This window comes from Hemicordylus capensis, chromosome 6 (assembly GCF_027244095.1).
Source record: "Hemicordylus capensis ecotype Gifberg chromosome 6, rHemCap1.1.pri, whole genome shotgun sequence".
Lineage (NCBI taxonomy): Eukaryota > Metazoa > Chordata > Lepidosauria > Squamata > Cordylidae > Hemicordylus > Hemicordylus capensis.
The window spans coordinates 61,881,145-61,896,854 of NC_069662.1; the positions used below are offsets into that span (position 1 = coordinate 61,881,145).

General features: G+C 42.8%; 1 protein-coding gene across 8 annotated transcripts in view; it reads left to right on the forward strand.

Annotated features, from left to right (window-relative positions):
* Nucleotides 1–15,710, forward strand: part of SH2D4A (SH2 domain containing 4A) — a 46,537-nt gene that overhangs the window by 9,452 nt on the left and 21,375 nt on the right. For all 8 annotated transcript variants that reach the window (XM_053259640.1, XM_053259637.1, XM_053259638.1 and 5 more), the window contains 2 exons: nucleotides 13,259–13,418; nucleotides 14,808–14,979. In XM_053259640.1, the coding sequence (XP_053115615.1) occupies nucleotides 13,259–13,418; nucleotides 14,808–14,979 (332 nt within the window). The remainder of the gene's footprint in view (nucleotides 1–13,258; nucleotides 13,419–14,807; nucleotides 14,980–15,710) is intronic.

Genomic DNA, 15,710 nt, shown 5'->3' on the forward strand with positions numbered 1-15,710 from the left:
GGGCTTCCTTTTAAGTAAGTGACTGTTCTCGCTCCCTGCCTTTGCCTTGTAGTATTTATTATTTATTTATTTAATATATTTGTTAGGGGTGTGCAATTTGGATTTTTGGTGTTTCGGCTTGGACCCGAGCCAAAACACCTCCGTTCTGTTCTGTGGCTGAATATGGCCCTCCTGAATCACCCCCCGATTCGGTTCGGACCCGAATTTATTTGGGTCTGAATCCGAATTGATTTGGGGCAAAAAAGCGGGTCCCAGGGGCAAAATAGTGGGGTGGGGTGGTAGTGCCCAATGGGTGGAGGCTACCACCCAAATTTCACGGGGAATGGTCAAAGGGCTGATTTTTGGTGAATTTTTGACATTTTAGTGTCTTTGGGGCAGATAGGGGGCATAACGTGGGATCTGGGTCAAAAGAGTGGGGTGGGGTGGTAGTGCCTAATGAGTGGAGGTTACCACCCCAATTGCAGAGGTATTGGGCAAAGGGCTGATTTTTGGTGAATTTCTGAAGTTCACACATCTTTAAGGTTTTCCCCCATGAAGGGTGTATCGCTTCACGTCGGGGGGAAAGTAGTGTCCTAGTGCCAGGTGGGGTTGGTGGTAGTTCCAGGTAGGGGCAAGGAAGCTACCTGAATTTTTTCAAAGGATTTGGGTAGAGGGGTGATTTTTGGCGAATTGTTGAAGTTCACACGTCTTTAAGGTTTTTCCTTATAAGAAGTTATAATGGAGCTTTCAGCAGCCCCATAAGTGCACTTGGGGGGTGCTGGGGTGGCCCAGAGAGAGTGGTGGTGCAGTGCACATAGGGTGCCAACCACCCCCACGGGTTTCTAACCCATGGGGTACAGGGTTCTGTTGTTTCAGAGGTTTTCTGAGTGTGGATTCTATGATAGCAAATTAGAGTGGATTCCTGGTGTCTCATTGAAAATCTCATTTGCTATCATAGAATCCACACTCAGAATACCTCAGAAACAACAGAACCCTGTACCCCATGGGTTAGAAACCCATGGGGGTGGTTGGCACCCTATGTGCACTACACCACCACTCGAAGTCAAAGGCGGGAAATTCAAATAGACGTCATAGCTCAAAACGGAGGGGGGGGGGAAATAAGGCAAAAAAATGGAGGTCCGAATCACCCGAATTTTCGGGTCCGAAATTCGGGTGATTCAGCTCGTGCCCGAAATTTCACTGATCTTTTCGTGGGTGATTCGGTTCGGCCCTGAATCACCAGGAATTCGCTGTTTTGGGCACAGATCGTTCTGTGCCCAAAACGTTTTGCACATCCCTAATATTTGTATACCACTCAAAATGCAAGTCTTTGGGTGGTTTACAACAAAACAATAAAAACAACAAATTAAAAGGTTAAAACATTACAACAATTTAAAATTCAAAACACTGAAACTATTAAAAATAACCAAACAATTAAAACAGCATATAATTAAAAGCCTGGGTGAACAAATGTGTTGACTGCCTTTTAAAAAGTTGTAAGGGATGGGGAGGCTCTTAAGTGGAATTGCATGGAAGTAAATGATTTAGTTCAGTGGGCTTCCTATCCAGTAAAAAGCTCACAAGAAAGGGTTGGATTCAGAAGTCTGCTCAGCTGCTCTCTCCTTCTGTGTTGATAAGCTCAAGTTATATTGGAAGCAAGCGGAGGAGGAGGGAGGTATGTGGTTTGGGATCTGTGGTAAGGAAAGGAGGGAAAGCTGAGATTTCTCCCTGCTTGTTTCTCTCCCCACGGTAGAGGAAGCAAGAACTTCAGGGCTCAAGGAGCTCCTGAAGCTATGCCATAGTCTGTTCTAAAAGCCATTCTCCCTGCTCCCCAATATGGAAGTAGGGCTGGTTGTGGTCTCTTTCTGAACTGAGATGAAAACCACTCTCTTCAGGTGCTCAGAAGCAGGGTCATCCCTAGCGGGGTGCTGGGTGCGGAAGCAAATCAGCATGTGCAGGGCCTCCTTAACATTTCATATTGTTACAGAATCATACTGACTGATGACATACAGTGTAAATAGTGTGAGTGAGGTTTTTGGACATGTCTAACCAGCATGGCATTTCTAAAGAAAAATGAAATAAAACAAAAGCACAACACATGCTGCACAGTTCTCACTCAGACCTTCTGGGTTGCAAGACAACTTGAACATAAGTGCATTTATACATGAATGAATGAATGAATGAATATAAATATAATATTGTTTGTTCCAGATGTTTTTGTAATTTTCTGCCATGAAACAAGCCACTTATAGGACTTTTTAGATAGTTAAAGAAAAATCCAGCAAATTTTCCAGTCTGTTTCAAATTAAATATTCAGAGACTTCAATCTCAGTCTCCCCCCCCCCCCCACCATATCAAAGCCCTAGGGCAAGCAGATCCCTATATATGAGGTGTGGGGGGTAACCACAAAAAGGAATTCACATTTTACCTCCATTAACATTCTACCATCACTGGCAAAGGCTGGGCAGAGCAGAGGATCTGCAGAGAACTGTCGTGGGTAAGAGCAGCCCGTGCTGGCCACTCTGCTTGCCTCCTTCCTTCCTTCCTTGCTGCCTGGAGAGCTTCAGCAAGGCCTGTACATAGGCCTCTCTGGAAGCTCCACCTATCAGCTGAGAGGTGGAGAGAGAAGGAGCTCTGGCAGCTTGCAGGCTGCTTAGATTGCTGGCCAGGAAAAGCAGGAAAGAGGGCGAATAGGGCAAGGGGGACTGGCTGAGGGGCCTTGGGGATGGGCAAGCAGCCAATGGGGAGTCATGTGACATGTCTTTGGGGGGCCCCTTGAGGCAGTGGGCCCTGAGACAACTGTCTCCCCTTGTCTAATGATAGTTACGCCTCTGCGGGGGAAGGCTCCCTACATCAGAAAAATACAGCTACTTTCCTGCAGAGCATTTTACACTGTAGGGTAAAAACACATCATTAAAATTAGAATCAAGGCATGGGAAATGTGAACAGCACCCTGCTGACAACATAGCGACACTGATGTTGGAAACACAGGCACTCTGGAGGGGCACTTAGAGGATAAGCAGAGGCGTATCTAGGGAAAATAGCGCCTAGGGCAAGCACTTAAACTGCGCCCCCTGTCCAAACATCTGAAACCCATCTTTCAGATAACTTTACCTTAATGTCAGCTGAAAAATACAAGTCAAGCTTGTTAATCTTTTAATATTTCAAAAACTATTCAGCAGTGGACGTAGCCAGACCAAGAAAATGCTGGAAAACTACAAATTTCAGTATACTGGGGCTCATGAAATACCCAAATATTATGCGGAGGTGTACTTGGAAAAACTAAATAGAAGTGCCTGTCTAATTCTCTCCTATGCATTGTAGCATTACGATTACAAAAGTTTTAAAAATAAATGGAGAATTTGACTTTTCCCAGATACTCTGAAAATAATTAAACAATATGCAGAGTAAACTGTGTCACTGCTTAGAATATATTCCAGTATTTCCGAAAGACAGTTAAAATGAGAGAAAGAGCAAGAAACTCCCAGTCGGCCTTAACACTAAGGATTTCACATTGATTCAAAGACAAACTCACCATTAATAGCCATATTATTAAGACATCACATTTAACTCACTTATCACAAGAAGCAAAGTAAGAGCAAATGGATACAATCTTAGCTCATAAACTTCAGCTCAGTATTCACAAGCCCTGATTCACAAGCAACATAGTGCCAATCTGAATATGTGTACAGTGACTTATAATATATTATTTTTTTTAAAAAAAATAATTACCTGTAGCCCCTTCGGGGGACTTCCTAAAGGCTGTGGGGGGTCTGCAACATTTTCCCCTCCTCCTACTGGCCTCTAGGACCTCTTAGGCACCATTTGAGCATGTGAAGTGGTCATTTTTAAAAATAATATATATATTTTAAAAATGGCCGCTGAAAACAAAATGGCTGCTGTCCATGCTCAAATGGCCTCTGTGAGACATGGCATTCCCTAGGGCCTAACAGAGGCCATTTGAGCATGCCCAGTGGCCATTTTGTTTTTGGTGGCCATTTTTTCCTAAATTTTTTAATTTTAAGAAATTGCGCCCCCCTTCAAGTGGCACCCAGGGCATGTGCCCTGCCTGCCCCACCCTAGATATGCCCCTGAGGATACGCTGCGAGTATGTTGCAGCGTGTAATCTGGAAAACGCCCAGGAGAGAAAGCATGCCCTCTCTGAGAAGCCCACAGGCAAGAGGTAAGGGTGGTTCACATAGAGAAATTCTATGTAAACCGCTATGGAAACTTTGGTTGTGGGGGGGGGACTTTCGTTGAAACTTTCATTTCTTGTTTGTTCTGGTGGGCCAATGTGTGAAACAGGATTCTGGTACAGATAGACCTTGGGCCTGATCCAGCAGGACTGTTCTTATGTTCTCATTGCCTTCCTGGCTCATTCTTGTACCAATTCTTCCTCCACACTGACTACATCACCTCTGTTTAGTTAACTGGTGAGAATACAGATAGAAAGGAGCAAAATTAGCATGGACAGATGAATCCAATCTTCACTGATACCAAAGCTTACTTTCAAATGGCCTTTGCTGTTCTTCTCCCACATCTAATCTTGTCAAAGATCTATATTACATTTATTTCTCTCTGTCTCTTCTCTCTGTGTCTGTTCACCATACCTTAACATACCACCTCTAATGTGTGTAAGCAGCATTCCAAATGCTACCTGCTTTTCTTCTTTAAATTGTCAAGAATTACTGTGTCTGAATCGGATACTAAGTCCACAAAGGCAATATGTAATTGCTGGCCTTTTCTCATCACATATTTTGTTGACAGATGGTTCCCTGACTACAGATCAGGTTGACCTATCATAGATGTTCTTTTACTGTTGTGAGCCTCCCCAAGCAGTTTTGTACTGGAGAGGCAAGATATAAATGTTTTAAATGAATGAATGTATCTTTACTGAAATCTGTTTGTTCACCTGCTGTAACTTTTGCATCTTTCCCCCAAGCCTCAGTTTTTAATAACATTTCATGGCTGTAAGTTCAGGAAGCCAAACTGAGCAGGCATTTATTTATTTATTTATTTATTTATCCATCCATCCATCATATTTGTGCACCACCCCAAACCTTCATCTCTGGGTGGCTTGCATCAACATAAAACAAGTTAAAACAGGAATTAAAAGCTTGAAATAATTTAAAACCACAGAGAAGGCCTCTCTCCATGTAGCCATCAGACAACCTGATAGCAACTGCAGACGAGCCTCTCCGGATTATCGCAATGGGGCTCATAGTGAAGAAGACGTTCTCTTCAATTCCCTAGACTTAAGCTGTTTAGGGCTTTATAGGTTATAACCAGCACCTTGTATTTTGCCAGGAAACTTATTGGTAGGCAGTGTAGTTCTATTAATATAGGAATAATATAGTATCTTTGAGATGACCAACCTGGCTGCCACATTCTGTACCAACTTCAGTTTTCAGATTACGTGCAAAGGCAGCCCGACCCAGAGCGCATTGCAGCAGTGAAGTCTGGAGGTTGCCAGCCTATGTACCACTGTTCTGAGGTCACTTGTCTCAAGAAATGGACACAGCTGGCATATCGGCTGAAGCTGATAGAAGGCACATCTGGCCACTGTAACTAGGTGCAGTAGAGTTAAAGGCTTTCTGGAAGTTCTGTGTGCCCAAAAGTATCTTGCTGCAGTGTGGTACAGTGGTTAGAGTACTGGACTAGGACTGGGGAGACCTGAGTTCTAATCTCCATTCAGCCATGAAACTAACTGGGTGACTCTGGGCCAGTCATGTATCTCTCAGCCTAACCTACCACACGGGGTTGTTGTGAGGATAAACATAACCATGTACTCCACTCAGGGAGCTTTGGAAGAAGAGCAGGGTATAAACGTTGTTGGGTTTTTGAAAAAACTGGACTGTTTTTCACCAGTTATAGACTTAAGCAACTCTGTGCAACTCATCGGTTTGATGGCTCTAGTTTTCATTTCAATTATGTTCTTAAGTGCATTTTCAGTGCAGAACAATTAATCACACAAGTATGCACTTTAGTGCTTTTCAGGGCAGAATTTTTTTGTTCACATATAAGTCCAAAAATTCTGCCACGCTTGCATTCATTTCACTGATTATGTTTACAACTCCCTTGTGGAGATGCTGGTTCACACAAGCAGCACCTCTATGACAAGTGTAAACTGACTCACTGCCTAATTCCTTTCTACGTGTAGTTTTAAAATGTATTTCATATAGCACTGAAGCAAAGTTTAATTCAGATTAAAAACTGAATGTTCTCAATGGATTTTAACTGACCTTTTGCTATTTGTTCCTTTTAAGCATCTTTGGGGATTCTCTCACCCTGTATGTTTCCCCAACATAACATAATGAATGTCTTGGGTGCAGGTGGAGACAAGCTGGATGCTCAGTACAGATTAGATTACCATTGCATTGGTATCAGGCGCAGGGGTGTTTGGCTCTTCTGTTTGAAATTGGGTGGTAAGGTGTTTTAAAATGTTAGGTGAGGAGGAGAAGGTGAGAGACCTTTAGTGGACTTTTGACATCCAGACCAACCCTTCACTTGAAGGAGGAGTTATTAATATTATTAATATATACCACTTTTCAACAAAAAAGTTCTGAGTGTTTTACATTGATTGATTGATTAAGTGCTGTCAAGTCGGTGTCAACTCTTAGCGACCACATAAATAGATTCTCTCCAGGATGATCTGTCTTCAACTTGGCCTTTAAGGTCTCTCAGTGGTGCATTCACTGCTGTCATAATTGAGTCCATCCACTTTGCTGCTGGTCATCCCCTTCTTCTCTTTCCTTCCACTTTCCCCAGCATTATGGACTTCTCAAGGGAGCTGGGTCTTCACATAATGTGTCTGAAGTATGGTAGTTTGAGCCTGGTCACTTGTGCCTCAAATGAAAATTCTGGATTGATTTGTTCTATGATCCACTTGTTTGTTTTCCTGGCTGTCCATGGTCTCCTCAAAAGTCTTCTCCAGCACCAAAGTTCACCATGTTGAAAGTTCAAAGTTGCCGTGTTATACATAGCAAAATAAAATGAGATGATAGTTCCCTATCCGAAAGGGGCTCACACTAAAAGGGGAGACTCAAGCAACAACCACTGGAGAGATAAGAACATAAGAACAGCTCTGCAGGATCAGGCCCAAGGCCCATCTAGTCCAGCATCCTGTTTCGCACAGTGGCCCACCATTCCTGTGCTGGAAAGGAAAGTTGCTCTCCCCCTACTAAACATAAAGAGTCACTTTGAAAAGAGTACTGTAACTAGTTCAGCAAATCCAGCAGGGCTTGGGAGTTAATATTTGACTTTGGTATTTTGGAATCAGCAGCTACCACATGACAAACCACAGCTTTTGAAATGTCCCCTGACTTTGAAAAACAGTTTGTGATATGACATGGGGACAGTTGCATGAGAAGGTTGGAGTGGGCCCCTGCCCCTGCTATTCTTCTCAGGGACATTTGTCCTCCCTTGATCAGTTGAAGCTATACCCCTGCCTGGGTCTGTAGGCCCCCAAGTCCTTGGGCACTGCCAGAGTAGTTCTTTGGATCCTAGTTGTCATGTGGTAATTTCGTTATTGTGTGAAGATTATTTTTCGCCTTTCTTCATGGACTGTAGCTGAGATAGAGAAACCATCACTAAGCATAGTGAGCTGTTGTCCAATTGCTCTAAAACTGCCTAATTAGATTTGAAACCTGTAAGAAGGGCCTTGTTTGTGTTGAACTACTGCACCTATTACATGTGGCATACTAAAAAGAGAAGGATGGGCATTGGTCAAGATTTCAGCTTTCCAACCTCTGCTGACTTCTGAAACCTGGACTGAACCAGGCATGTCACAGGTTGTGAGCCACCATCTCAACTCTGACACACACTAGTGTTGTGTCTTACCCCTGTTTACACTGAGAGAGAGGGAATCTTTGAAGTGCACTGGAGAAATAATGTTCAGGTATAGTTTGTTCCCACCATAGGTGGCGCAGTGGGGAAATGCTTGACTAACAAGCTGAAACTTGCCGGTTCGAATCCCTGCTGGTATTCTGTCGGGCAGCAGCGATATAGGAAGATGCTGAAAGGCATCATCTCAAAGACAACCACAGGGCTCTGTGGGCACCAGGAGTCAAAATTGACTTTATGGCACACTTCACCTTTACTTCATAGTTTGTTAGAATATATAGGTTGTGTGGGTTTTTTGGTGGTTGGTTTTTTTTACAATTTTGAAGTTCATTTTCATTTTTATTATGCATTTAGCATTTTTAAACATAGTTTAAAAACTTAAAAACTGGCTCATTAAATAGAATGTATGCAACCCTATTTTTATTTTGCACATGAAGGACACTGACTTTGGGCTCAATAAAATACAACTCCAGTTCTCCTTTGAAGTTTCCCCTTTCTAATTGTTTCTACACTGATATTCTCCCTCCTTTAATTCCATCCTTATTGCCATTTAGAGGCATTAGTGCTTTATGGAAAGATGTTCCAGCACTACTGACTCCAAGCAGACCCAAAGGCAAGCTGGAATAAGCAATGTGTAGATTATTTGCACCACTCAAAATTATTCAAAATTTCCCAGACAGTTTATATTAATAAATAATTCCTAATTAGCAGTGGAGTGTCTGAGCCTTCTACTGTTTGCACAAAAGTCAGAGCAGCCAGCTAATTACTCGATTTTTTCAACTATAATACTAGGATTATAGTATTATATACCCTTCCTTGGCAAGGTGCTGGAGAAGATGGTGGCAACTCAGCTTCAGGCATGCTTGGAGGAAGCTGATTATTTAGATCAATTTCAGTCCAGCTTCAGGCCTGGTCATGGCACCAAAACAGCCTTGGTTGCCCTGGTTGATGACCTTTACTGGGAGAGGGAGAGGGGCAGTGCTACCCAGCTGGTTCTCCTCAATCTCTCAGCAGCTTTTGATACCGTTGATCATGGTATCCTTTTGTAAAGGCTTCAGGAGTTGGGGATTGGGGGCACTAAATTGTGTTGGTTTCACTTCTATCTCCAGGGTCAATATCAAAGAGTCGCCATAGGGGAATTTTGATCAGCTCCCTGGGAGCTGACCTGTTGGGTTCCTCGGGGGTCGATCTTATCCCCTATGCTTTTAAACATCTATATGAAGCCGCTGGGAGAGGTCATCAGGAGGTTTGGAGTGCGGTGCCACCAGTATGCTGATGATGCCCAGCTCTATCTCTCTGCTAACTTGGCAAAGAAGCACCTTTTAATGTGGTGATTCTCTTTATTTAGCAGTTGGGACAGTAACTGGCCCTATCTACCCCCAGCACAGTACCTCCAGTGACTTTTGCTGGTGTCTAAATTATGTTTCTTTTTAGATTGTGAGCCTTTTGGGGACAGGGATCAATCTTATTTATTTATTTTTTCTCTGTGTAAACCATCCTGAGCCATTTTTGGAAGGGCAGTATAGAAATCGAATAAACAAACAAACAAACAAACAAACATTCCATTTCAATTCGGAAAGGCAGTTGAGGTGCATGTCTGGAGGTGGTAAGGAGCTGGATGGTAAGGAGCTACATTGGTGGTAAGGAGCTACATTGAAACTGAATCCATATGTCAGAGGTGCTGCGTGTCAGGGGCTCTTGAGTCCATGAAGAGAGGAGATATCCTGTTCTTGAGGGGGTGGTAGTACCCCAGAAAGAACAGGTGTGTAGCTTGGGGGTACTCCTGGATTCGTCATTGTAGCTGGAGGCCCAGGTGGCAGCAGTGGCCAGGTGTGCCAATTTTCAACTTAGGCTTGTCCGCAAGCTATGGCCCTTTCTGGACAGAGATAGCCTGCCCACAGTGATCTATGCTCTGGTAACCTCCAGACTGGACTATTGTAATGCACTTTATGTGGGGCTGCCCCTGAAGATGGTTCGGAGGCTGCAACTAGTGCAGAATGCAGCTGTAAGACTTCTGATGGGCACTTCTGGCTGGATGCACATCACTCTAGTCTTAAAGGAACTGCACTGATTACCAATTTGCCACCGAGCCCTATTCAAGGTTTTAACACTGACTTATAAAGCCCTGAACAACCTGGGCCCCAATACCTGAAGGAACGGCTTCTCCCATATAGACCTGCCTGTCAGTTAGGATCTGTAGGAGAGGCCCTCTTGGTAGTGCCACAATTGTCAGCAGTTAAAGGGGAAGGGGCATGTGAGAGGGCTTTCTCTTTGGTGGCCTCTTGTGGAATTGTGGAATGCCCTCTCCTTTGAGGTGTGCCAATTTGTATGTACATTGTGTACATTCAGGAGAATGCCTTTGACTAGAGATGTAGTGGTTCTTCCCCTCTCAGGAACTGTATTTTTTCACTGTATTTTTGATTTTATGTTGCTGAATTTTAATTATGTTTTATATTGGTTTTATTGTAACCCACTCTGAGACCTTTGGGTATAGGATGGGCTAGAAATGTAAAAATGGAGGGAAATCATTGCTTCCATTTGTTATTTGGATCACCAAACTTGGACTTCTTTCTCCTCGCCCTTTTTTGCCTTTGCGTTTCCTGGACAAGGAGAACTGCTGCTAGCTAGTTCAGATTATATAACTTGCCTTGGCAGAAAACGGGAAACAGTTTTCTTGCTGGCAGGGTTAGGAACTGCTTATACGTATATCCTACAGTAAACAAACAGTACATCAGAATGGGGAGATAGGCTGATCACTGACTGGAATGATTGTCCTATCAACCAGAGCTGATCATTTGAACCCATTGGTTCAGTGACAGGAGATGATGAGAGTGTGTGGCTGATGGGCAAAGAAAGAAGCAAGTATTACTTTAAAAATGCCCCCCCCTCCTATATATATTAAAATATTCATCACGAATGTAGGGGTAAGTCTATTATAGTTAGCCACCTAATGGCGCAGCAGGGAAATGACTTGTCTAGCGAGCCAGAGGTTCTTGGTTTGAATCCCTGCTGGTATATTTCCCAGACTATTGGAGACTCCTATATCGGGCAGTAGCGATATAGGAAGGCGCTGAAAGGCATCATCTCATACTGCACGGGAGGAGGCAATGGTAAACCCCTCCTGTATTCTTCCAAAGAAAACCACAGGGCTCTGTGGGTGCCAGGAGTTGACACCAACTCAAGGACACAACTTTACCTTTACCTATTATAGTTGGAAAATTATGGTAGTTATCGTGCTAAAAAATCCTTCATAAATCCGTCACCACAAAATTCTTGTGTCTCTTGGGTATTTCTTTCAATATGTGCAGGCCTCAGTTGTGCCAAACTCACTGCTATGTTAATAGAGTATTAATTTTATTTTACATATTCATTCATTCATTCTCTGTACTGCCTTTCATAAGACATCTCAGGGTGGTTTGCAAAAATTAAAACCAGTAACACTCCATAAAAACCACATTAAAACATTAAAATAAGTTAAACCATAAAGAAAGAAAGATTATGCCGTTGAGATTATGCCGGTGTCAACACCTGGTGACCACAGAGCCATTTGGTTTTCCAAACCATACTGGTGTGATTTACCATTGCCTTTCTCCCGCACAGTGTGAGATTATGTCTTTTGCCGTTGTCACTGTAGTGAGCATCCACCTCCAGGACTTTCCTATATTGCTGCTGCCCAATATACTCTAGGTGACTACAAATTTATATTTACTAGGCACAGTCTGGGAAGCATACCTGCGGGGATTCAAACTAATAGCCTCTTGCTCCCTAGGCAAGCTGCTTCCCATACAACAATAAAAAGAGACAGAACAACAAAGAAGCTAAAACAAAAACAAAAACTGGCAGCCCCTAAGGGGTAAAAGCCTGAACAAATAAAAAGATATGTAGTTCTTTAAAAACAGCCACAGATGTCAAGGAGTGGACACTCACTGGGAGAGCATTGTACATATGCAGTACCCCACTCTTTAGTATCCCACTCCAGAGCAATTTGCAAGAAGTTACAACAAATTGAATGAAAACAAATGCAAGTAATAACAATAGTGTTAAAGCAGCAGAGTTACTAATAATGCATTTGATAGGGAGAGCCAGAAACTCCAGAGGAGAAAGCAGAAAGCAAACAGACCACAGCTCCTTTTTCCTCAGTTGGCAACCAATAGGCCCATTTGATGAGCCTTTCCAATTGGCCCCTGTGGGCGTCTGCTTCTTCATCTCATTTCCATTGCCCTGTACCCATCTGTCATGTTCCCTTATGACAAATGCACACAGTGTGCTAGCTTCTGAGCATAAACAAACACAGGTCACTGTGTGGCATGTGTGCACATATGCATTACTAGAAAACTAGTCCACCCATGCTAGTCTATCAGTTGACTTTTTATCACTTAATTACTCAGTTAACTCACAGCTGAATGTTTGAACTGAATTAATGGGGAAGTGGTATTATTAGGTAACATGGAAATTTGATCTGTGATGGCTTATCCACATGCTTGATACTTGTATGAATGAACCAGCTTGTGGTTATCAGTACTAGCAGTAGCAGATAAACATATGGAACTAGCCCTCTTCATATGTTATGTTAAAAGGACAGTGTACTCATGTACACCATTCAAAGTGGGAATGACAGTCCTGCCCCCCCACCCGCTCATTAATCACTCCCCCTTCTGTACGGGTCACACTTACAGCATTTATCTGAAGAGGTGAACACTGTAAGCGTGAGGGGAGGCACTTCTGTGATTGACAGACTCAGGCTGCCACTTCATATTAAATCGGGACCATTGATCCATTTAAATTGGGACCATTGATCCAAAAGCTTCATAGGAGCTTTTCCAGATAGCAAGCTTTACTGTGGATTTACTGTGAGGCTTTACTGAGAGTTCAAAGTTCCCACAAAAAAAGATGCAAAAACTGGATTTTTTAAAACCCCAGATAGAAATTGGGCTACACTCTAATGCATGATGAAAAACCTGAATTGTGTTTGAAGTGCTCCCCGATAGCTTTCAGGGACTTTGGAGTAAATTTGACCGATATGTGAAAGCACAATTCCATTCTGGAAGAGATGCAAACTAAAAGCTGGGTGTGGAAAAACTTCCTGGGATTGCCTGCTCTGGCAGCAGCTTTCCAAAGAGAGAGAGAGAGAGAGAGAGAGAGAGAGAGAGAGAGTGTGTCTTTCCTAGCCCTGCTACCTGATATCCTTTAACTAAAGAAGCCAGGAATGGAACACGGTATTTTCATATTCAAAGCATATGCTTTACCACTAGGTAATGGCCTCTTCCTTGCATGTGTAATCCTCAAATTGCTCTGAGATGGCAAGCTGGGGGGTTGGACAGAGCTGGCCCACCTAATAAATGGAGCATTGTTGCCAGAATCCATAGTTGGGAGATCATTGATCACTTCATTGGCATGTCCGCACAGAACCTTCCTGAGCCATATTCTTGTTTTGCAGCCCATATAAAATCTGTGCAATGGAAGCTTGGAGCAGATGGTGATGTCTGGGTGTGGGTAATGGGTGAGCACTCATTGGATAAGCCGTATGACCAGCTTTGCGGTGAAATCCTTGCAGAGAGAGTGAAGCAGCAATCTCTTCAAGATGCAGAAGCAGTAAGGTTGGTATGGCTTTCCAAATATGCAAAATCAGAACAAAAATCTGGTACATCCAGTTTGATTGGATGGCTTCTGCCTGGAAGCCAAGAGAAGTCTCGCTAGGTCAGTACTGTATGAACTAGCAACTTCTCCTTTCAGACAAAAGGTAACACGATATTTTCACTATCTGAAGACCTGAGTTTGTAGACTTAGCCTGCTAAGTGTATGTATTTCCAGTTCCAAACATTTAGAACTTGATTCACAGTTTTATCTTTGGAAATAATATGGTAGTGAAATCTGAACATGAACGACTTTTGGCAAGAGTCTATAAATTGCTGATCACCATATGTGTAGCAGGCGAAAAAATGTCAGAGTCCTGGAAAACCGATTTGGCTTACTATAGTTCCAGAGAGTAGATGGCATGCTATTTGTCTTTCTATAATTAACACCTTGTTGAGTCTATCCATGAGGAAGGCACAACATAAATTACTATTTCATGGTATCTTGCCCCAGCAAGATTGAAAACTCTTTTCTACTATGCAATTTAAATGCTGGAAATACATGCAGATCTTGTTCACATGTGGTGGAGCTGTTGGAATGTGCAAGATTACCGTGTACGAATTATAGGTGTACAAACCAAACTGTGGAGCATAATTTGGCCTTTGATCCCTTGATAATATGATTTAACCACAATCAGGCATCTACAAATCCACTTGCTAGGAACAAGTGTCCCCAGCCTTCTGGCAGGCAGGACACTCAGCACCACACTACTCACCAGAGGTTTCTTTTCATTTTGAGAAACTGAGAAACAGCAGGAACCCTTTCTGATAGCAACATATTTGTAGGAACGATAATGACTATGCACCATTGAAATCAATGAAATGAGTCATGACTAACCTGCCCCATTAATTTCAATAGGACTTAGGCTGGATGCTGCCCATTATGTTTTCCAGCATGTTTTTCTCACAAAAAAAATCCCAGACACTCTCTTTGCTTTAAGTGAGTGCATGATATACTGTCACTGAGTAAATAAATATAGCACACAGCAAGCGGAGAAAAGTCTTCAAGTGTGGTGGGGAGTAAGCAAGGCCTGGCTCAGGTAGTGATCCTTGGTATGAGAACAGGATTGTTACAAATACACACATCCTTGTTTTCATCTCTGAAATATTTGGGGAATATGTGAACACAGCCTGTGAAGCAGAGTTGTAGCCTTGCAGTGTTATATGGAGATTTGGGTCATGTGTGTCTTTACATATATGCCAGTTGAAAACATAATTGTCTGCATATCCTAAACTCCTATTTCAAGATACATGTTTGCAGCAAAAGAAAACTTATGCTGCTAAAAAGCCAACATAGTTTGAGAAACAGGTGGTTTTTTCCCCTTGCAAAATCTCTCTTTTGTTCATTTATAGAAGTCCAGTAGAAGTGTTCACAGGGTCTTCTGCAACGTTGTCTCTGCATTTTCCACCAGAACTCGGGTCAGAAATACAGAGAGACTGTAAAAACCCTGTGGAATGGAACACGCAGAAAGGTGTGAAAAAAGCACAAGTTGCTGAAAATGCCAGAAATCAAGAACGTATCCAGGTAACTTTCTAGTCTTGTGTAACTCCTCAAATGTAAAGATAAAAGCTCAACTGAAATTGAGCATTTTTCACTGTGAATTGGATGGGTACCTTCATGAGCTACTGCTAGAGGCCAGATCCCACATTCTTGGGGAATTCTATGATCCAATCTCCAGATACTGTTTTAAAGACTTAAAAGCAGCCGCTTAACTGGATCAGGGCTGTGGTGCTGAGGGAGAGGGGAGGAGTTAGCCCTTTCATTCTGGACCATTTCTGTGCTCAAATTCTCCCGACCCCACCCTGAAGCTTCCAATAGCCAAGGCAGGAAAAACAGGCAGACACAATACAGGTACCTGGACATTTTCTTTAGCAGGGCTGATAAGGGGTCAGCTTTAGGCAGGGAAACAGTACAGGGGGGAGGGTTAACCTGCATCTCCAAGCCAATTCAGCCACCCCTTCCTGCTACAAAGGCTGGGGTGTTCTGATCTTGCAACGTTTAGTCCAGTGCTAAGATCAGAATGCAAATATGACACAATATATCATAAGCAATTTTATTGCTATAGTATCAGAACTGAAGCTTCCAGTGCATCTGAAACTGGTGACCCAAAGGAGTTTATTCTGATTCAATCCATTCTGACCAAACGAAGGAACTACAGGGAGATCAGTCAGGAAGGCTCCTTATATCTATCATTCAGATACAGTGATGCTTTCTGATCCTCAGTAAATTGTTCTTTGTCAGACTTAAGAACCTAA